Source organism: Gavialis gangeticus, unplaced genomic scaffold, assembly GCF_001723915.1.
Source record: "Gavialis gangeticus isolate Ggan-Ray unplaced genomic scaffold, GavGan_comp1, whole genome shotgun sequence".
Taxonomy (NCBI): Eukaryota; Metazoa; Chordata; order Crocodylia; family Gavialidae; genus Gavialis; species Gavialis gangeticus.
This window is the reverse complement of record NW_017729024.1, coordinates 6,424,898-6,448,171: the sequence shown is the minus strand read 5'-3', so window position 1 is coordinate 6,448,171 and position 23,274 is coordinate 6,424,898. Positions and strand designations below refer to the sequence as shown.

Here is a 23,274-nt window from a genome sequence, read left to right as displayed (position 1 = left end):
ATTTTATTACTTACTTATCGCACTTCTTTAAAAAAAAAAAAAAAGACATAAAAATTGAACCCTTGTTTTCACACTTCCCTGAAGTCATGTGGCTGCACATTGTATCCACTGGCAGAAAAAAACAGAATGCTTGGTGATAAGAGTTGCAACTCTTTGGTGCCATCAACATGGGAAAGCAGAATTACTAGGTAAGAAAAGGAGATAAAATATTCCCTGCACTCATATTCTCTCTCTCTTTTCCATTCCTTCTCTCTTGTCTCTCTCAATGTTTCTTTCTCATTCACACACATGGCAAAGATAAAGGGGAAGATACTTTGAAAAAGGCTGATGGAAAATGGAGAAAGAAATTAAGAGAAAGTGACCAAGTAAAGACTAGGTTCTATAATCACTGTGGGGACTGAAGTGAATGGGAAGTGACAGCAAATCAACAGACAAGGAATGAGTGGAAATGAGCGAACAACAGGTAAATCAAATGAGGGGAGGAAAGGGCAGCAGGAGACTACCGAATGCTCCTTCATGTTTTAATGCATACATAAAATAAAGCTTTTATTAGCCCAAATATATTTGTGTTCCCAGCAAATAAGCCCTTATATTTCCTGGCATCCCTCTGAGCAATGAATTGGGACTTTTTAACTTAGCTTTTGGTTAAACTGACTGGAGAAACTGGATCACACACAGAGTGGCCCAGTAAATCAGAGCAAGTTCCTTTAAGAACAACCAGTAGACAAAGCACAGGATCGTCACAATAATTTCCCTGAAAACAGAAGTACAATACACTAAAAAGAACATAAGATGGGCAGCAGCAGGTGTATACTTACCACTAGAGCAGTTGGGGCCCCCCCAGCCAGGCTCACACTGACAGGTGTTTGGAGCAATACAACGTCCATGGACACATTTATCAGCACAGTGAGCTGTCAAAGAAAGAAATGAATAAAGTAAGAACACTTTAAATCCAGCCCTTTTCCCAATCCAGCTGATTCACATCCTTCCACCAAACATATTTTAAAAACAAGAAAAATGTTGGCATTGTCATGTTTGTTAGTTTATCCTCAGATTCATTTTCCAGATGTTGGTAACAAGTATTTGAAGACAATGCAACCTCTTCTCTAATATCAAAATCTAAAAGTTAATCTTATTTTGGATGCTCAAATAGTATGTTATAGTTAGCAATGGGAAGATATTTGAAACTTTTAAATGAAAAAAGAAACATACAGAAGTGTTTCCTGAAACAGAAGGTAAAGCACAATACCTGACAACACAACAGTAATTTAATATTCATTTTTATGAGTGGCTGCATGACTCAGAAGCAGAACAGCAAAGTTATGTCCACTAGAGACATAGAGAATGTAAACATTCAGAATTATCCTACAATTATCATGTTGCAGGGAGCAGGTTGAATTTTTTCTTTTTCTTTAAATAATTAGGGGCTGCTTTTCTCTAGCTATAAACTTTTGGGGAAAGCTTCCAGCTTTCCACTGCAACAGAAAATTCAGAATGTCAAAATTGTTTTCAGTTTATTTCCTCCTTTCTCCTCCTGCTATCCTTTACTACATCATCATCTTTATTATCATTGCATGCAAGTTTAATCTCTCCTCCTCTCATTTTATTCTTTCAAAACTTCCTCAACACATGAAAAATCAGTAAATCTGAAAATGTACTGATTACAAAAAGAAAAAAATGAAAGAGAGAAAGAAGGAAAATTAGAAAGTGAACAATAGTCCTGGAAATCCTTCTATTGACTTTGGCAGCAAAATAAAAAGAAGAAGAAAGAGAGAAAAGGCTTAAAAACAAAAAGTGAAAATATGAAACTAATCAAGACATGTTTCATGTCCAAATTCAATTTCACAAAATCATTCTGCTTTGGCATAAAAAAAAATTTTTAATTTTCCAAAATTGTTTTTTTCCTTTTTATTAGTCCATCCTGCTTCCAAATTTGGAGGAGAGTTCATCCAATCTTTGGAGCACAGGAACGGAAAGCTATATCCTGCCTGTGACACTCACATTCTACCCTCTTGGACAAAACTCAATCTTTCTTCTTCAATTTCCTCACCTATAAAAATGAGATATATAATGCTTGCATACCCACATCACAGGTTATGGTGAGAATTAATGCTGGCACTTCCAAAGCTTTTTGAAGGTATATAAGCATTGTATAATTATTACTGGTGAAGAATTAAAAGTGGTCCAGCTGCTAGAAGAAACATGTTTTGTTAGCATGGTTTGCACAGGGAAAAAAGAAGCCAAGAAGCTAATGGGAGCAGCTTAAAGAAGACCGATATCAGGCACTGGTCAGGAATCTTCTCAGGCTGTAGGCTAAAATGACCCAGCTCAGATCAGAGATAGGCAGACACTAGGATCTGTTTGCTGCTGCCACTTCTTGGCATGCTGAAGCTTTGCGTCTATGAGATGGATTCAGTGGCTCCATGGGCCAGAGGTTGCCAGCCCTGGAAGAGGGGGATAATTAGGACTGTCATAAAACCATGAAGCTACTAGAGAAGGGAGCTCCGTGAGAATAAAATTAAGAGAGATATTTGTGGACAAAAAAAGCAAAAATGCAGACAAGACAGCATTTTGCAGTATGTGACATTGAGCTGTTGTCAATCATAGTGGCTGACAAGTCAATACAAAATCCCGCCCTCCCAGATATCAAACATTATCTAGTCTAGTCCTTAGTTCAGATATCTAATCTTTCTCAGAGACCAGGCCATTACTGGTACTCTGAAGGAATCAGGAATAATACATAAAGCTAAGCACAAAACAGTTTTCCCACCCTGCAAAATGTTTTTGCTATTTCCATGTCATTTCTTCATTCAGATTTTTTATTTTTGCATGAAACAAAAGAAGGGAGGACAGAGGAAGCCAGTGAGAGAGAGCTCTGCCTCAAAATAGACAAATGAAATAGGGACTTGAACAGAGAATATCTCCAGCATCCCAAATGAGTGCTGTAGCCACTAGACTATTGCCCAAAGCTACAGACTATTCTGAGGTTTCTTGTTCACATGCATGTGTTCAGACCAAAAATTCCATTCCTGACCACAGAAAGATTTCACAATCCAGGTTTCACCAAAATGTTTCCTCAGGAAAACGTGGCACTTCAAGAAACATGCATTTCCTAATGAAAAACATCTTGAAATATTTCCAACCAGTTTTAGCAATAAATAAAATACTCCAGACATTGATGACTGACCCCACTGTCTAGTACTTCTGTTCCTAGTGAAGAAAAACAGATAAAGGAGAATGCAAAGAAGAGTCCCCAGGCAGCAACAGACACTCTTGACAATTTCAGTTTCAAATTCTATCAATTTGTATTAAGATAAATGTTTTCTCCAAATCCAAGATGACTTTGAATCTAAGATGACCCCCCAATAATTAGACTCTATTTGGGAAAAAATATGAATTTTCTTATAATTTTCTCTGTATAGAATCTAAGTATTGGGGAGTTATCTTAAAATTGTCCGTTCCCCCCATTCCCATCACTGCAACAGGGAAAACAGTGCTTAGGAGGCAGGTAGGCAGAAACCCCACCCCTTGCCCACCCAACTCCTTGTTCTCTGCGCTTGCTCCTGCCCCACCAGCCACTTACCCACCCTGCTTCCTGGCCCCCTGCCCATCATCCCCCTGGCAATTTGCTGCCCCTCCGCCAACTGCCCTCCATACCCCAGCCACTCATCCTTGGCTGCTTATCTTCTGTGGTGGCTCTGGCTCCAAGACAGTCAACAGCAGTGGTGGCAGCTCCGGCCCCAGCCCACCCAAGGGGAGGTCCAAGCTGGACTGGGTCAGGATTGAGGCTGCAGCCAATGCAGGAGCCAGAACCAAAGGTAATCATGGAAGAGAGGGAAGGCAGCAGGGGAAGCAGGCTACAGGGTCTTCTCCATATACCCCCTGAGCTGCACGTCATGGGTCTCCCCGACCTTGCCACATGGTCTCTGCTGCACTCCCTCAGCTGCATGCCACCTTCCCCACAGCACAAGCCACCCCTCACTGGGGCTGGTTGTGGCTCAGTTCTAGTTTGCCTTGGACCCAGACCTCTGGGCCTAGCAGCCACCTGCCAGTACTTGAATCCAAAACAAAAGCTTTTCTTCCCCCCCCCCATATTGATTGGGGAAAGGAAAAAAGTCATTTTCAATTCCAACAGATATCGTAAATAGTTGTAATTTTCAAGAAGTATATATGATACAGTAATTCTCTCTGTAACATCTCTGAACACAACAGGAATTGGATCACTTATGCTAATCAGAGATGAACCTCTGAAGGAAAACAGTTCAGGGGCTGTTTGCAAACTGACCTTGTGCTGCGTGAGCTGGGAAAACTATAACTTTATTAGATAAAAAAAATCAGTAATTCCAATGATTTTTTTCTAACCAAGCAGGAAGAGCCCAAGTGATCATCTGTAAGCTTTGAATGATAAAGAAAAATGAAGCCCACAGAGATCAGTCTGATAAAGATGTGCCTCATAAATCACTAAAGAGCCCTAGGCCGTTGACTTCATAGTTTCACAGCCTTTTTTTCCCCTCTCTCAACTATTATTGCTGGTAAGTCCTTTTTCAGACATGAATTAAAATGCTCTTCATTAGAAATCAACGATGGAAAAATGTATTTTTAAAGCACCAGTTGATAGAAAATATTAATATAATCTCACTGTTTTCTTTGTTTAATTCATAAAGAGTGAAATTAAATAATACATCACCAGCCTTATAACTAGATATGAACTATCCGAATCTTTGAAAATTTTTGTCTGAAATTAAGGTTGCCTCAGGCATTAGAAGAGCTGGAAGTGCTCCCTGAGTCAAATCTACTATAAAACTTACCAATGAACCATACAGCAATTCAAGGTAATAGCAAAATAATCTAGAAAGAAGGTTCCTTTGCAGTTACTTAACTAACTTGTAAAAGCAGTACAGATATCAGACTTTTGTTGGTGTTATTTCTATGTATTCTACAGTACAAGTAGTGGGATTGATACAACTGGGACCCAACCCTGAGGCACATCATACAGAAATTTGGGTTTAGTATGCCTGCCTACCCACACATCATCAATGTGAGTCTCCTGGATTTGGGGATAACTCAAACAAGCTATGCAAGACAAATCAACCCAGCTTCAGATTGAGGAGACACCAGTCAAAGAATTCCTAACACTGTGATGAGTTTTCAGCTGACTCACCAGGCAAATGTGTGACAAAAAACTTTGGCTATATTACTGGACGCATACCCTGTACTTTCTACTTCTGTCACTCTTGAAGCTAAGCTGCCAAAAGTCTTGCCTGTACAATTATCAAATTTCACAAGCATATGACATAATATAAAAGCTGCGCTGAAAACAAGAAAGTTCTAGCAGGCACTGACTGAACCTATAGCAAACAGAAGTTTGGGTCTGTATTTTAAAAAGAAACAGGAGTGTACAATGCAGAAGGCATCTCCTAAATTAGGACTTTATTCTGGTCTCAGTTTCAATAGTATAAATCCAGACTAATTTCAACAGAGTGCTAGTTCAGTTTTACAGCAGTGTAACATTGATCAGAGATAAGCTCGCAAGAATTCTCTTACTACTAAATAACTCGCGGGTAGAATATTTATGGGAGTTGTTTCTGCATTCCTTGCATACTCCAGACTCCTCAACTGGCCACTCTTTAAGGTCACAAGAAATGCAGGATCAGGCCCACTGACATCAAGGATGTTGTATGACAAATGCCATTTCTTCCAAAGGCTGTAATAAAGATAAATTAAAATTTCAAATTAAATCCTGTCCCCCAGCCCCCAACAAATGTAAATTTCCCAATGGAATGATGTGTCTTATATACATAAATACATAAGGAAATGCACATCACTGTTATTTCTGAGACGTTAAACTGAAGTTGACAGGTGTTTCAGGCTTATAGGAAATTCAGGATCACATCCTATGCATGCAAAGACAGAGAAGGAATATAAAACATTTCTTACATAAGTTCCTTATGGTCCAAAAACATTTCATATTGAGTACTTAATTTGGTCCCATTGCTGCTACTGAGCAGATGAATGAGAACAAAAGAAAGGAGAAGACATCTCTTGTGCTAACTGTTGAATCCATAAAATAGAAGCGTAGCTTCTTAACAGTGTGCTGTCATTACTACTGCAGTGAACACAGCAACTGCATGTGCATCAGTTGTAAGTAGTGCAAAAAAAGGACATCTTGACTGCTGCCTTTTGTGCCACCCCACCAGCCAGCACCTTTCTTTCTCGGGGGGTTGTGAAGGTGGGCCACAGCAGCAGCGAGGATCTCTAGTTCCCACTGGAGAGCCAGCATTTTATTTTTATTGGGTTTTTTTTAGCTGATTTCCTGGGAAATCGTGGTCAATGCCATTTTTCACAGAGACTGCCATTTTTCACGGTTTCCCCAAAAATCGTGAAACTGCAATTTAAGCAGATACATAGATATAAAATATATTTCTTATATGTTATATTAGGGCCAGGATTGCACAGTATAATAATGACTTCCAAGTAGTAAACAATGAGTTTGACAGCTAGGAAAAACCCCAAACCTAAGTGGTAGAAGAACAGTAATGGCTTGGAACTGGGAGAAAGGACATTTCTTCCTGTGAGGGGGAAATATCTGAGAGACTGCGTCTTTAGGATTAGCAGTCTCCAGGTCTGAAAGGATGCACATATTTTCCTCTTCTTAACTAGATCAGAAATGATTTCTGCTCTGGCAAATATGGGGGTGGGGAAGTGACTGGAAGTTATACGCAGAGTGGCACAGGATATTAAAACGAAAAGGTGTGTTAGGCTCCTGCCAGACATGAAAGTAAAGGAGTAATGGGATGTGATGCACAATCCACACACTTGCATGACAGGAAGTGTGATTGTGGGATCAAGTTTCAGATCCCATCATGCCTTACTGCTGGTGAAGGGGGAGCCCAGAATAATCATGTGGTTGCTATGACATCATGGACACACAGCATGTGCTCCCACAGCTGGGAGCCCCATATGATCCAAGCTCCCAGTCATGGAGACACACGGTACACCCCCATGGCAGAGAGCCCCATCGGCTGATGGAGCTCCCAGCCACAGGAGTGCATGGTGCGGCCCCACAGCTGGCAGCCCAGATCAGCTGACAGGACTTCCAGCCACAGGGTCATGTGTTCAATTAAAGGCCTGAAAGGAACAAACCACAAAGTTACTACACTTTTATTCTGGAATTACTTTGTAGCTTATTTCGTGTTTTAGGATGCCATTAATTGCTTTAACATGTGTCTGGGTTGCAATTTAAGACATGGTTAACTGGTTAATCATGTCCTAAGTATAACATGTGGCAGAGACCTTAACTACATAGAACTTTTTATGATAGTATGACTGAAAATAGTGTGTGACAAATTCTTTACAAACATATTTACAAACATACCACAGACTAATACTGTGGGATGCAGAAATCATACAAATAGGATTAAACCATTAGCGTTAGTTGTGTGGTGCATGTAATTCAGTTTCCGATCAAGTTGCCATTTTCAAACACTAATCATTTTAGAACTGCCACCAATTCCAAGTCTTGTACAGTCTTCAGGTCTAATTGAATTATTGACAGCCTGGAGGTGAGTAACACAGAAGATTAAATTCAAACACCTACTTATACACTGATATGCTATAGTAAACCACTTGTGGTAAAAATTTAGTTCTTTCCCCAATTCTGCTGCCTAAAGTATTATACTTGCTTGATGTAACTTATATGTTTCATTAGATTTACACCTCCACTTCTGAATCAGGCCAGCTGTGAACTGTGAAACATAATAAGGTGAATCAAAATTTTTGAACGGCATCTTATGAATCTGCACTCAGTAATTAAGAAAGTGATATGAAGTTACTTAATCATAAGCCATTACAGACTGTGTTTAAACAGCTGTGCATAGAATTATCTAATGCCAAAAGAAGATCTAAAAGAATTCACCACAGATAATCTTGAAATAGGGGAGAGAATTTTATCTTTAATATAAAGTAATGCACACTTTTTTGGAAGCTTCCAATACTGGCTTCCTGTTTTAAAAGCCAGATCTGAAACAAGTAACTCAAATAAAAATGTTTGCAGCACTTTGGGTAGGACTACTTTTGGGAGCAAATGAGCCAGAGAGTGAATCAGGACTCAAAAATGTGATTCTGTTTTTACTCAGGCAAATTTCACCTAAATGTCAATCTACCAACCTTTGAAATCATTAAGTAGGGTTTTTTTCAATCAGCTCCAAAGGAATTGCATTATAAAGAATTGAGTAATAGCTTAGTAGCCACTTTAGAGTTGGGCTCATGTTTCTGATGAACAAATACCCATTTGAACTCTTTCAGCTAAATTGCTTCCAACAAAGAAAATCATAGTGTGTGTGCCTGACAAATGTTCTGCACCTATTCCTTTAGCATATCCCTGCTTTGTGTATCATGTTTATGCTAACACCGTGTCCCCTTTTAATATGATGTCCCTTTTTAATTGATGTCCTGAAAGGTTTGAGAGAAACAAATATGTATATGGTTGGTATAGAGAATGAAACAGAAAGGGCGGGCAAAATACAGCCCATGGACTGAACCCAGCCCACCAGGTACTTTCATCTGGCCCACAGCACCCACCAACTAATTGTACCCCACCCAGCCCTCCCACCCATGAGAGTGGGCATGAGGCACCCACATATACACACTCTCTGCCAACATACCCTATTGTGCCTCACTCCCACCCTAGTAAGCAGAAGGGCCCAGCCCAGCCAACAGCAGCTTCTGAGTGGGGCTGCTGCTGCCACTGCTGCAGCTACCAGGGGACCCGCTCAGCCTCCCTGGCATCTCACTTGCTTTGGGGAGCAGGTAAGGAAGCAGCAGGGGCAGAGCTGCAGCTGGGCAACAACAGAGGGTGTGGGGCTGGTGGCAGCACTTAGCTTGCACCCAGGAATGTGGCAGCAGTGAGGAGCTCAGGTGGACATATTTCTGGGCGTGAGGGAGGGTGGGGAAGATGTGGGGACCCCCCCTACACTGCCCCTATGGCATGCAGTTCTGGCAGGTAGCAGCGGCAGCAGGAGCAGGTGTGGTGCTCAGGGTGGTGCCCAGTGCAGGCACTGTCACCTGGTGGCACGTGGTTCCAGTCAGAACTGCACATAGGGGCAAGAAGCACAGCCCTGCCAGGCTGCCACTATTGCTGGCATTCTCCACTGTGCACGCACATCCCCCTCACTCACATGCCACAGGAGGGAATCCCCATGCTCTGGATCTGGCTGCCTTCCCTTCCCCCTGCTGCACAGGTCCCAGGAGTCCCCTGGAAGTGGAGGGGAGTCCCGGCTCCTGCTTTCCCGCAGAGTCGCAGGACCTGCGCAGCAGGGGGAAGGGAAGGCAGCCAGCTGCAGCACATGGAGCTTCCCTCCCATGGCACATGAGTGCAGGGGCTGTGCATGCACAGTGGGGAGTGTCGGTGATAGAGGTGGCCCGGTGGGGATGTGCTCCTTGCTGCAAAGTGCAGCACTGGCCAGAGCCATGTGCCACTGGGCACCAGTGCCTGCGCCAGGCATGAGTACCCCAAGCACCCCCAGCTGCTGCTGCTGCACCATGGGGAAGTATGTGGGTGGGTCCCCACACCCCACAAATGCCACATACCCACACCCTGCCCCTACAACCCCTCACATATGACCCCCAACATACCCTATGCTCCCCACAGATAGTCACACCCCCTCACACCCCCACATACACCCCCATACCCCACCATGCACACTCCCACCCCCCACAGCCCACCATGCACACACATACCTCCAACCACAATTTATTTAAGAATTTATTCTTGAATTATTATGCAATCTGCACTATATAGAGTATGCAAACACAAATCATTTTTGCATAAATTACAAAATATTTTTGTAATTATAATAGTTTAATTTTATTACAAAATATTTTTCGTAATAAAATTAAAATATGTTATAGTAGGTGTTTGACCTTCAGTGTATGGTTTGGTTTTTTCTAGTTCTAAGACGGCAACCCCTTTCACAAAAGGAGTATTTCCAGAGCAAGGAGAGGGACTTCTGGTGGCAAAGGTCAGGGGTTAGGTCCAGGTTCCAAGATGCCAAGCAGGGGGCAAGGCAACTGTCAAGGGGCAGGGCTACCCATGTGGCCCTCAAACACTTATCAAACTTCATTAAGCAGCCCTCCACCCAAAATAATTGCCTGCCTCTGGTCTATTATTTTAAACAATTAATCTCTGAAAATAAATGGTGAGCAACATAAAGGGAAAGATCTCTAAGCAACCAGGGGACCTGTGCATGATGCTAAAGACCTAAACCATGGCCTGCCTTCTCTGCAGGTACACATCCAGGCCATAGTCCACTTCTACAGGTGGACCAAGCTCTGTGCCCACAATGCAGTAACAGTGGGCATATCCATACCATGACTACAGAACTACTTTCAGGTGCTCAGCCAAAATCCCTTCCATGACCCTGGTCTCCACTGAAGGTTCTTGCTTGCTGGCTAATTGTTGAGCAAAGGAGAGCCCAGAAGCTCCTAACTTGTTGGAACTACTATCAGACAACTGTCAGATGGAGCTGTCAGTCCAGAAGGGCCATGAGGATGACACTTTTAAGCAAAGGAAGTGATGGGACATCAGGGGTGATCACTTGAAAGCTTCCAAACTTACCACTAAAGCCTCCTATTGGTGGTGAGAGTAAAGAGGGAGGAAAGGTACATAAAACCTTATACTGTCTGCACGCTGTTCCACTAAAGGTCCTATCACTATTGGATAAGAGGCACCACTATCTGGATAGGAGATGCATAGAGACAGTGGAGGGAGAAGGCTTCTAGACTTGCACAGCCTTCACTTATAGAGCAGTTACCTCCACCTTAATCATACTAACATGACGCTTCCCTCTGAAGAAGCAACAGTGTTGATAGAACAATGGTATTTGACTCAGATATTTCAGCTTGAGCAAAAATAAAATTCTAGTTCTTCTTCATGTATTTATTCTGGGGTGGTCTCAAGAAAAACAATAGATTGCGGGGGAAGGGAAAGAGTGAGAAATTATTTTGATTCCACATCTCATAAAGTAAAAGTAAAAATGCTTTTTTTTCCAGCTGTGATCCCAATTCCCATCCTGATTATCAGAGAATATCCAATATGTCTGGGTTAGTCCTAGTGCTCCAATTATAGTGAGTGATTGGATATTAAGGAATATAGTGAGTGGCATCCAATTACACATTAAAATAGGATTAATATTTGTTGCACACAGTTTCTTTTACAATCTCAGTTTAGAGAAAAAAAATACTATATTTTTGAATGAAGGAAGTATCTTTTTCACAAAATCAGTGGGCAGAATAAAACCACTACTAGCAAAAATGTTAACAAAGGTGTTTTAAATAGTATTTTACAGGTATGTTAGACAAACAGATCCTACTGCAATGGATTCTGGTCTAGAGGTGCAGCAAAGAAAAAAGGCATCTTGGGCAACAGTTTTTCACCCTCCCCTCTACACCCCCTGCCTATATTCTTGCCTGCAGGCATAGAAACAGCAGCAAGCACAGTCAGGCAGTCTCATGTAGTGCAAGGTGATCTGGGAATCATAGTTCTCTACACTGACAATGGAGCTTGCTGCTGCCAAGGGAATGTTCACCCTTTTTTGCCACCAAAACCTTCCAAAGGGCAAAAAATAATGTTGATTTTAGTGGCAAAAAATGGGGGTCAGTTCTGCCCCCCAGAAGCATCAGACTTCACTGATGCTCTACAAAAGTAGGTCTACCAGCATGTGCCACAGAAGCAAGCAGTGAGGCAGGCAGAAAGATTTAATCAATCTGAAGAGAAGCTAGGCAAGCAGTAGCCCCACCCACCCTGTCCTGGCACCCCTCTCCTTAGGCGGTGTCTGGGGCATGTGCTCTGCTTGCCTACCCCACATCATGCTACTGCTCTGGTCTCCCTCCAACAAAAATTGAAAAAAATATGTTGGCAGTGGCAGCACTTGGCAAAGACGGTGATTAGGAACAGTCAGCAACTAGAAAGTGGTGGTTACAAAGAAGATGGAGCTAGACTGTTCTCAGTGGTGATGAGAGAACAAGGAATGAAGTGCCTGGTGGGCCAGATATGGCCCGTGGGCCATATTTTGCTCACCACCAAGTAGAATCTCCATTCTTGGAGGTTTTTAAGGCCTGGCTTGACAAAGCCCTGCCTGGAATGATCTAGTTGGGGCTGGTCCTGCTTTGAGCAGGGAGTGGACTAGATGACCACTGGAGGTCCCTTCCAACCTGAATTTTTTACAATTCTATAACTCTATGGAAAAAAGATGTGAAGGTAGGTATTGCCAGGGCCTCTTAAGTTTGGCTGCTAAACTCATCTTGTGTTCAAGGGCATTATTGAGATGCTCAGAAACCAAAGAGGACAGCATTTCCTTCACACAATACTGGATGTATATAATAATCTAAGAATTTAGCAGGTTATCCTTCATAGCTACCTGTGTCAATTTGATGATCAGAATGTCATTTGCTAGACAGATTTTCCCCAAGTGCATCTGCATCAAAGCATTTGGAAACTCATTCTAAGCAGGGTGGTATTTTATGGAACATGGGGTTCAAACAGGACATAACCCTATTAAAAGTGTATTTCATATATGAAGATCAGATAAGGTTCCTGACTTGCATTTATTTGATGGAAGGATATTTTTACACTTGAATAATAAAATATCTGCAGTGGTAAAAGTACTGAAAGTCAATAGTTAATTTGCCAAGGAAGAATCAATTACAAAATGTTTAACTATTCATATATAGGCCTAATGAAATATATGAGCAAGGACTTTCATCAAAAATCAATATGAATGTTGCCAACTCAAGCAAAAGTTAGGAATGCTAGACAATAATGCCTATACATCCTTAATTCAGTCTCATCATCCATAAGCATTCTTCCATTATACGTTTAAAAATGAGATTACTCACTGCATGTTCACAGCAGCCTATACACTCAGAATGCTGTCATAATAGCTTGCAGAAGAACAGGGACATGAAACTAAGCACTAAGATAAATGCTGAAGCAAAATTATAAGCTTTGCTCATAATACTATATGACAATAATATGTTTCTGAGACTTGGACAACAAATCACCACCAGATATGGTTTGTTAAAAAATTAAACGGGAGGACATGATTCCAAACTCTGTCATTTTTAAAGGCTGTCAAATATTTGGCACTGAGAATCTTTTAATAAAATCCTATTGCACTGTTCTGGATAACTCATTCATACAACCTTTTTGAAAATAACCAAAATTTCATTGGTCAGTTAAAGAAAGCACTGCTTCCACGGAGGTCAGTATAAATGGTATAAACATAACTTGAAACCAGGTCAACCCCAACAACTGAAAAACAGCAGCTTAGGACAGAGCAAGGTGGTGTCAAATTTGTAATCATGCAGATAATATTTTGAAACAAGGCACACCACCAACTCCTCTGAGAATCAAGAGGACAAAACCATAACACAAAAATCTGCAGTGGCCCTGGACAATCTGCCTCTCTTACATCTCTTGTGCATGTGTTTAGTGTGTACTATGTTTATGTTGAAAGAGAACTGGAAAAGCATGGCAGAGGGACAGCCAGAAGGCAGTGGAAGAGACGGGAAACAGCTAATCAGGAAGGTAGAAGCTGGCAGCTTGTCACCTCTAGGAAAACACAGCGCTCCTCTTTTGAGCGCTCATCTTCTGAACCTGCAGCCCTCCAGCTGACAGGGTTGGCTCCCAACGGGGCCAATAATTTGGCTAATAAATGCCAGTGCATGTGTGCAACCACAGCGCAGCACTCAGGCAGTGAGGAGCACTGTTGGCAGCGTGGAGAGCTGCCTCCAGCTGGTAAGTCTGGTGTGGTGGAAGAGGAGGGGGAAAGGAAGGGGCATGGGGGGCAGATCAATGCCCCCCATGGTGAGGGAGGGGGAAGGGGCAGAAGCCAGTGCTGCCCAGGTGGTGGTGGGGTCTGGAGCCGCAGCTCACTGGGGGGGAAGGGGGAAGGTGGCTTCCACCACTGGTTGCACTCCAGGATGATATGGGGGGACATGTGCCCTCCAGATCTGCATGGGGCAGGGTGGGCTGCAGCCAGAGCTGTGAAGGGCATTTCTTGGTGGGGACTGAGCTCAGAGTGGGCACCGGCAGTGCTGGGAGGATGCTGCATCCACCGCAAACTTTGCCGCTCCTCTGCTCCCAGCGCCACTGCCACCAGCCCCCACATGAGCCGTGGCTCTGCCCCCCCACCCCACCTGGGCAGTTCCTGCCCCCTCCCTCACCGTGGGGGAGGCATTGATCTGTTGCCCCAACGCCCCTTCCTTCCTCCCTCCCTCCCCTTCCACCACACTGGACTTCCCAGCTGGAGGCAGCTGTATTGGAAATTGGGTCAGTATCAGCCAATATGCCTCCTTTAATATCAGCTATCAGTATCGGCCCCAAAAATCTCTATTGGGGCACCCCTAAAATAATTTCATAGTGGAGAGTACTGCTAAGTCAAACAATGGTCTCAAATCAGTGCGTTAGGTGGATTAGTTAGTACTCATTTACATATTCTAAAATTTAAGTTCTTATTTTTTTAATTTAACTAGACTTCAGTGCATCATTGCATACAGTGAAGTCTCGCATCATGCCTAAATGATCTACTAGCAGGATTTCCTCATAAAGTTCTTTAAACCAACAGTTTAAAAGGACAATGACAATTTCTTCCGGGAATTTTCCATACAAGAGCTTCCTCTACTTTCCTAAATAAAAGGATAAAATAACAAGTTTTATAGAAAATAAAGTTACTTTAAAAATCCTACACGCTGTTGTCAATCCAAAAAATAATTTAGCCCAATGGTGCCAGCCAAGCATACATGACAGTATTATTGGGACCCGGAGGCCTTCAGGCCTGGGTTTGACCTTTGTGCTGACCTCAAGCTACATGCTTAACTTGAACTGTGGTTGAGATATGCACCCAGTGAAAGGAGCAGGTGAAAGGAGGAGCAGACAGAAAAATACTGTCCCTGACTTGACATGAATCAGGAAATTGGCTAACTAAACTGAATGAATATAGTTTGGGAAAAAAGGAACAGTCAGAGCAAAACCTACCCCTACCTAAGAATGAAAAGATTATCTCAGAGTACAAAATTCCAGTTAAAGGTAACCATATTTAGCAAACAGAAGCAAGATTATTAATATGCATTAGGAAGAAGACTTAAGCTAATTTTATGCATTAAGAAATGCAAGCTATAGGGTATAAAAAGAGAGGTGAGAGAGTGTACCCTTTGGAACACTCTTCAAGAAAGCCTGAAGAGATACTGTCACTAATTCAAGATCCTGTCTCAACAGCAAACATGGGAACCAGGAGCTTCAGAGAAGACTTCATGACCTGATCAACCAGTGAAGTTGCATTCATAACATAATGGGGCGGTGAGCATCTGCTTTGACTAGCTACAAACCTAAAAATTTTAACTGCTAATGCAGCTTCAGTTCTAATTAGACTTGTATCTGTTAGGGTTCAATAAACTTGCCTGTAGTTTAAGATAACTGTCTTGGTCTCCTTGCCTGGTATAAGATCCATTGTAGCATCAGAGAGACACAACAGTATGCAGCAATGAAACTTTCCCGCTATTTAGTTTATTTTAATTTTCCTGTTGGCCGTATGTGCCATCTATTTATTATGGTTGCCATTTTTTCCTGAAGAGATCTATTTTCCTCTGTCAGTGATGTTTCTGCTAAGGTGACATAGGGCAACATTCTCCATGAACCTCCTATTAGGAAGTGCACTGCTACATTATGGTCCTTGCCAACAGAGTAGCTCTGGCAGGGACATGAGAAATGTGTTTGCAATATGGTTAGTTATACATATCTGCAGCAATGAACCACAGGGTAAAACTAGCCCACCTGTGTCGTTAGTGTGTTAAATTTAAAATCACATTCCTAGATGGAGATATGATGCTAAGACAGTTCCCTGATGTTATGTTACAGTCTACTCCTGAGCATCTCATCAGCGACTTCATATTTATCAGAACAATACTACTTTTTAAAGGCTGTAATACTTCTGTACTACCAAAGAGTAATGGTAGCCACCCTGAAGATGTACATTAGATACATTTTGGCCATTTGTCATGTTCAGGGCTCCTTGGGGATCATGAGTTTGCAGGTAGAGTGTTCAGTCTCCTTCCTATGGGAACAAATTATATGAAGGGATCTGGATACTCAAGTACTAACCATTAGAAAATAACATATTCATTGCTGTGATATTTCAAGGTGTCCTGTCCTATTGTGACATTAAATCATTATATAATAGCAGTATGCCACCATGTCATGCTGCAGGAACAGCAGATGGTGGGGAAAAATCCACACAATCATGCTGGGTTTTAACAAGGGATTTTTTTTTGAACCTAAGAAAAATAAAGGACATTATCATGAGGTTAGTGGAGGCTATAACTTACTTAATTGGTACATGAGTCATAAGTTGTATATATTCAAAAGTAGCAGCTAAGTCCTTTTCAGATCATATGGAAAAGCCTGTACTTGGCCCACAGTCATTTCTGATACAGTAAACATCAGAAATTTGTTACTATTAAAAAAAAGCTTTCTGGGCCAAATTCATATTCTTCATACACAGCCACAGCAAGAATCCAAGGAAAAAGAATCTCTCCCAGCCTGATTAGAAATAATGAAGTAACCATTAGCCATTGAATTGCTGCCAGTGAAGCCTCTAGCAGTCGTTGGCAAGATGGTGTGTTTTCAGCAACTACAGCAGGTCTCAAGCTTTTGATTACAATTCTAAGATGCATATGCAATAAAAAGAATCTTTGTAGCCTCACAGTAACGTATTCATGTGGCTTGCACAAAGTTCATTATAAATGAGACCTGGCCGCAACAACAACCACAACAGGCACCACCATGGCACTTGTTAAGCTTGTCCTGCCATGGTAGCCACCAGGCTCCCCCTGTGGAGTGTTGCACACCCTCATATCTCATTGAAGTGAATGAGATTTGCAGGCTGCTCACTTCCACACACAGGCTTTCAGCACATTATAGGATACAATATCAGACAATCAACTGAAAGCAATGTTAGCTCCCTAAATGGACCTTGCACTTTTTACTTTCATATAACATGAAAACATCCACAATCTTTTTTAAAAGGATCTGTTTTATATATTTGTTGTTTCTTTGAAAGTTGGAGCTGACTGTGAGCAAAAAGCAGCACATCTCATCTTTATATATATCTAACATTAAATAACTGATAATGTTGGTATGAATTTGTAAGCTAAAATGCTACGGCTGGCCAAATGGCTCAGTGGAATAATATTTCTCAAATGCTTACTCAAAATCGAGAAAGAAGATATCATTAATATGGACTATTTAATCGTTCAAATATATTTAGGGTTTGGCTTCCACAACCCTAATAAATATGTTTTGAAAATCCTAAATTACAGAAGAAATGATAATCTGATTGTAGACCATAACAATTCATTTTCACCTTGCTTTCTCATGTGCACAAATATTATACTTAGTCAAACAACCCGACCGTTGCATTTTCAAATTCCAGTGGGTAATGTAAGACAAAAATGTAAATGACATAAAATATCATGGGGTAACATATTCATAATATTACATTCACAAAGTAGTTTTCCAAGATCTAAAAATAAATACTATACGTCACTTTTAAAATGCATATCACAACATCCAAAAAGCTAACTTTAACCATGTTACTAAACCAGCTCACATTTGCATGGAATACCCATACCTTACATGTACATGGTAATATTGACCAGCCACAATGGTTTGATACAAACAAGAAGTAGTACATTCTCTGCTCTAAATTTAGGCTGAAAGCATGCTTGCGTTGTAAACTTCAGTAACAATTAAATCTTTCTGGACAACTGATTTCAATGAAAGCTGTACCTGATTGGATTATTGGGCCCCTTATGACTCAAGTCCCACAAGCCTCTCTCCAAAAGGGAACCAATCCAGGATCTTAATAAACATAAGGAACAGTAAAGCAATAAAAACTTGAACTTACGAACACACATTTCCCTGCTTTCATAAAACCCAGGACAGCACTGGGATTTCCGCCTATACATAGTTTTTTCTCCATGTCTGTAGGCAGTGCGATAACTGATTCTGATGAAAGAAAAAAGGAATGTTACACATATTATAATTGCTCAGAAGTAAAACACTTTCTATGTTAAAATATTTAAGAAAATCTTGGGAGGATACATAGAAAAGACTGGGGAGTGGGGAGCAGAGACCTGGCTTTATTGGTTAATAAAGTTTAATCTTGTGATCCCTTCACAAAATCTGACTATAATTCATTATAAACCATATTTTTCTGGGTGGTGAAAAACCAATCACAAAGGTTAAGTTTTCTTGCTACTTACCTAGGACAGTGACATAACATGGGAAGGAGGGGGTAAAAAAAAAAAAGCAGCTGCTGCTGGCACCTGCACAATCATGATCATGTGGTAACCAGAAATTGCTACTGCCCCTGTGCCCCGGGCACCTGGATGCATCCCTACACTACTGCCCAGGGCTATAATGATCTTAGTCATTCCTCGAATGCCCCCAAAATGTGGCATTTTCTGGAGTAAAATCAAGAAACTAGGCAACACAAATTGGCCACTTAGATTGGCCTATTATCGGGACAAGTTTCTGAAGGCAATGGAATTACCCTGCAAAGGGCTCAAAGAGCCAAAGGCCCAGAGAAGGATCAAGATGGAGAGAGAGGAACTCTGTGGGTTCAAAGCTTACAAAGTGCTGACTTCAGCAGATGTTAACAATGATCACCATCTCAGAGAAGTTGCACCTTATGTAAGCAGCATGGAGGAAAAGCAACTGTATCTGTCACATGATCATGGTACAGAATCACTGAGAGAATTACATTTCTCTAACATTAAACAAGCAATTTCACCAGAGTAGGGGAAACATTTATCCTAAAGCTATTTCCTCTTTCTCTTCACTTCACTTACGGAGCTTCAGCCTGGAAAATTTGCCAGCTCTCTCCTACTGGCTGCTGTAAGTAAACAGCATACAATCCTTTCATCAACTAAATACAGATTAAAAGAACAGTGCATTTCTAAATGTAGTATAGGCAAATAGGTACAAGTTGCCAGTACATCAAGCCTATAAAGTTATCAACATTAAACTGTTCCATGCTACAGGGTGCTCCTAGAAGCAGGTATCACCTCCAACCCTGACAGGCACACTTCCATGCACAGAAGGGAGGAGCACTTTCCAGCTGCCTACAGCAGTTTTAAGTCATTAGTTCCTTGCTTCCTTGGTTAAAATATCCCAGAAGGAGATTTCCTGGGGGAAGACTTTTTTCTGAAAATAATGCTCACATTCCTCACAGAGTGCACAAAATATGAATATCAAGCCATGTTTCATTATTTATAAAAGGTCATCCAAGACCTTTTACAGGAGTCAAGGTGTTTCATTTTTGGAGTAGAAAATACTCTTTTCTAACTTGCTTACCTCTTCTAGGCATGTTTGCTGGCATGATATGCCCTATGATATTGCCAGACCTTTATGCTATCACTTTGCTAGTTCACAGGTGGCCAACCCATGGCACATGTAGCACAAGTGGCAGGCATCGGTAGTTGCTGAGTGTAGCAAACAAGCCCCAGGGTACTGATCTAAGGAAGACACTGGAATGGAAGCAGGGATAGAGCATTCTTTGGAGCAGGATGCTGTGGCAAAAGAAGAGTCCAGGTGTCATCACCAAGAACCAAGTTAAACCTTCTCTAGCCCTGTAGCTGATGCTGGGTTCAAAGCTTTGGCTTCACTGGCCATATCAAACTGCTCCAGCTGCAGAGCCAGGGAAGAGATAACATGGCTCTTAATGGTGACACTTCCTGTTGTAGCAGTATCCTACCTCTGCTCTGCTCTGCTCTGCTCTGCTCTGCTCTGCTCCATATGGCTGTGGTCAGAGGCTGGAGGCTCCCTGCCTCAATTCCACTGCCCCATGCACAGTCTGGTACACCTCTAGGGGAGAGGAAGGGGGCGGGGGGAGATCAGACTGGCACTCGGGGAGGGACAAGAGGGGGTTCAACTTGTGTGGACAAAACAGTTGGCCACAACTGTGTAAGTCAAATACATTTTTAACTTCACCTGAAGTGCAAATGGTAGGGAGTATAGTCACTTTAGTTGATACATCCTGTATACTACATTTGATACAAAATATACATCTTCCATAAACACCCCCAGTAACTGAACAATCTGAAAGCAATGATACTGTACATTACCTGTGCCGTGTGCATTTAAACCAGTTCAGTATGTCAGTACAGCTGGTGTAGTAAATTTGATCAAAAGGATGTGGATATGATTCTTGAACGGTAACTGAATAACTGGAGAGAAAGAAAACAACATTATTAAGCAAGTATATTTTGATTAGTGTAAATATTTTCACAAAAAGCTAACTGACCCTGAAAGACAGCTCTAGCTAAAAGTGATAACTAAACACAAGTAGGTACCTGTAGCGGCCATCAAACAACACACAGAAGCATTTATATTAATATTATATTTACCAAGACAAGTTTTCCTTTTAATCCAAATTTTGATTTCTAAGATGCATAACCCATAGAGCTGCACCATCTCAATGTCTCCCGGGAGTAGAGTTATACAATCAGTGTCAGCTGTATGCTATCAACTAATACCTGCCTCTTTCTACAGAGAATGATTGTGATCTCAGTTCATGGGAGTGGCCCCAAGAAACTTTGACACAGTCAGTACTTCACCTAGAATCTACCAAGAATAGATGCAAAATGGAATAGTGACTTCATTTCTTGTTGCCTAATAAGCAGGAAAGACAATTCTGAATCAGACTTCCCCACACTTAAGGTGCTCTTGATATAAGATGACTTTTGAATCCTTCTAGGTTTTTGTTATCTATTCTGCAAATGAAGTTTCAGATCCCAAGAAGTGTTAATCACTCTCAACTTCCATGGACTTCAGTGAAAATTAAGAGAATTCAGTAATTTGGAGGACTGGGCCCTCCAGCCTTAATTTGCTCCTACATAAATATATTAAAATAGTAATAATTGCCACCCTAACTGAAAAACATCACCGTATATCACTTGGCTTCTTCATGGTAATATTATCATGCAGGCTTCTTACAGATTCAGATCACATAGATTTTTGCTTTAAAAAAAAAAAAAAAAATCACCAGCCTTTCATTTTATGCCTTATTTGTAAAACTTGAGAGACAGGTCATATTTCTTTTTTTACAATGAGTGTTCTTAAAATAAATTACCTCTGTCAAAGAGCTAGTCAGTAGAATTCTGATTTATTGAAGACTAATAGTTCAAAGTCAAGGGCTCTGATAACTAACGAACTTAATAATTCAGAAGTTTCCAGAAAATAATTGAATTCTGTTACTTTTTGAATTGTTGTAAGAGAAGTTTAACAAGAGACTTTACAGTTCACTAGACTGACATCTGTGGAAAGATGTAGTATGTTAATGTTCTTATTTCTGACCTTAGCATTGTCCATCATTTTAAGAAATGGAAAACAGCATATCATCACCAATTTGATGTTAGCAATCTAGTGAATACTATATTGCATAGATATTAACAGACATCAGACAAAAATGTTTTCTGTTTACTATTCAAATTGCTGAAAGTTATACATTCAAAACAGAAGGCATGGACACAGTACATTAATGGACTTATCCAGTAACTATCATCAGGAAGTATTTCAATATAAAAGTCCAAAAAAATGACTAATACCGTATGTAAAACAGAAGTTCAAAAGAAAGTTCAACTTTAACTAAAAAGTAAATCAAGCATTTCTAAAGAACACAAACAGAGGCATAAATTGAAAGATCACTAAGAAAGAAAAATGTACAGTACGTGGACAATGACAGGTCTGCTGGGTAATGTATCTGATCAAACAGCATTAGTAACAGATTGTTTGAAGAACAAGTAATGCAAAGCTGAAAAATCCACTGTCTCAAGTGTGAACCAAACTGGAAAAGTCAGTCAAGGAGACTGAGATTTATAATACATTTTCCAGTGGATTTAGAAAGAGAATAAACTTTTAAGTAACCTTACTGAGCAGCTGGGAGCCAGGCTAGATGCCACAAAATACGGTTGCTTGCTCTACCAGAGGAAGCAGAGACTAAAAACCTGCTGGGACTTCTACAGAAAAGCCTAAAAAGACTAAACCTAAAACTTACACAGACACATCTACAGGAAATGCTGAATGTGCAGTAGTCTAACTCTACTGCACATTAGTGCATCATGACAAAAGCTGTGCTAATGGGCTAATGCGCAGTAGACTAATTCTACTAATTCAGAGAATTAGTCTACTGCGTATTAGCATCACTTAAAAGACATGCACCAGTGCTACTGCACAATAGTGCTGATTACTGCGCTTTGAGTTAGTACCTGTTATTACAGGTACTCAACTTAATGCGCCGTAATTACAGTGCTTTAATGAATGTGTAGACGCGCCCACTGAAGATGGTTCCTTTGGAAGTGGAAAGTTTATAAGCAGAAAAGATAAAAAGACAATCTAAAAATACTTATGAACTCAGAGATTAAGGTACCTGTTCTCTTAGAATGGTGTTTAATAACAATTACTGACAACATTTGGAACAAATATGTGATTACCAGATATAGGATAGATAGGATTCTTAGTCAGGTTTAGAAACTGTACAAGTAAAAAAGAAACAATTCTTTTTCTTGGTTTGGTTCATTGGTTTTCAGGAAATATAATGCTGAAGTGTCAGCACAATTTCCCCACAAATTACAGGTGAAAACCAATAGAAGAATTTATGTGATTACTGATTAGGGCCCTAAACTGTGCAGAGAAGTCACTGGAGGAAGTGGAACCTAGACCAACTTCAGAGGAGGAGAAAAAAATAACAGGTTATCTTTAAAAATCTTAACCAGACTGTTTGTCCTGGCAGTAAATCAACATCTGATTGCATAATGGGATTATAAACCATGAGAGTGCATGGTACATTTTTTCTGTAGTACTAATTCCCAGGGCCAGCAACAAACGTGTGCCAAGTGTGTGGTCAAACAGCATTCTGCACATTTGGTACCCCTAATCTGTCAGCTTCTACTCCCAAACACTACCTACCATCTCCCCTTGTTTTGATCAGCTGACTGAAGAGGGAGATTGGGAAGTTTAACAATTCCAAGTGCCCAGAACCCAGTCCAGAAACCCTGCGCGAGGTGCAGGACATCAGGTAAAGGAGAGCTGAAGTTACTAGTGTGTTAGTTGCAGCTGGGACTTATGAAATGATCACTCCAGGTAAAATGCATAAAAGGGAGAAGAAAGGAGCAAGTGCAGGAAAGCTTAGGGTGAACTTGAAATGACGCTTGTCCTGC

The 23,274-nt window shown here is 41.0% G+C and overlaps 1 protein-coding gene across 2 annotated transcripts in view; it reads right to left on the bottom strand.

The window, feature by feature from the left end:
• MEGF10 (multiple EGF like domains 10) overlaps positions 1–23,274 on the bottom strand; it is a 162,973-nt gene that overhangs the window by 132,789 nt on the left and 6,910 nt on the right. For both annotated transcript variants that reach the window (XM_019516855.1, XM_019516856.1), the window contains exons 2-4: positions 20,182–20,283; positions 17,961–18,061; positions 819–911 (exon numbers count right to left, since the gene is read on the bottom strand). In XM_019516855.1, coding sequence (XP_019372400.1) covers positions 819–911; positions 17,961–18,061; positions 20,182–20,283 — 296 coding nt within the window. The remainder of the gene's footprint in view (positions 1–818; positions 912–17,960; positions 18,062–20,181; positions 20,284–23,274) is intronic.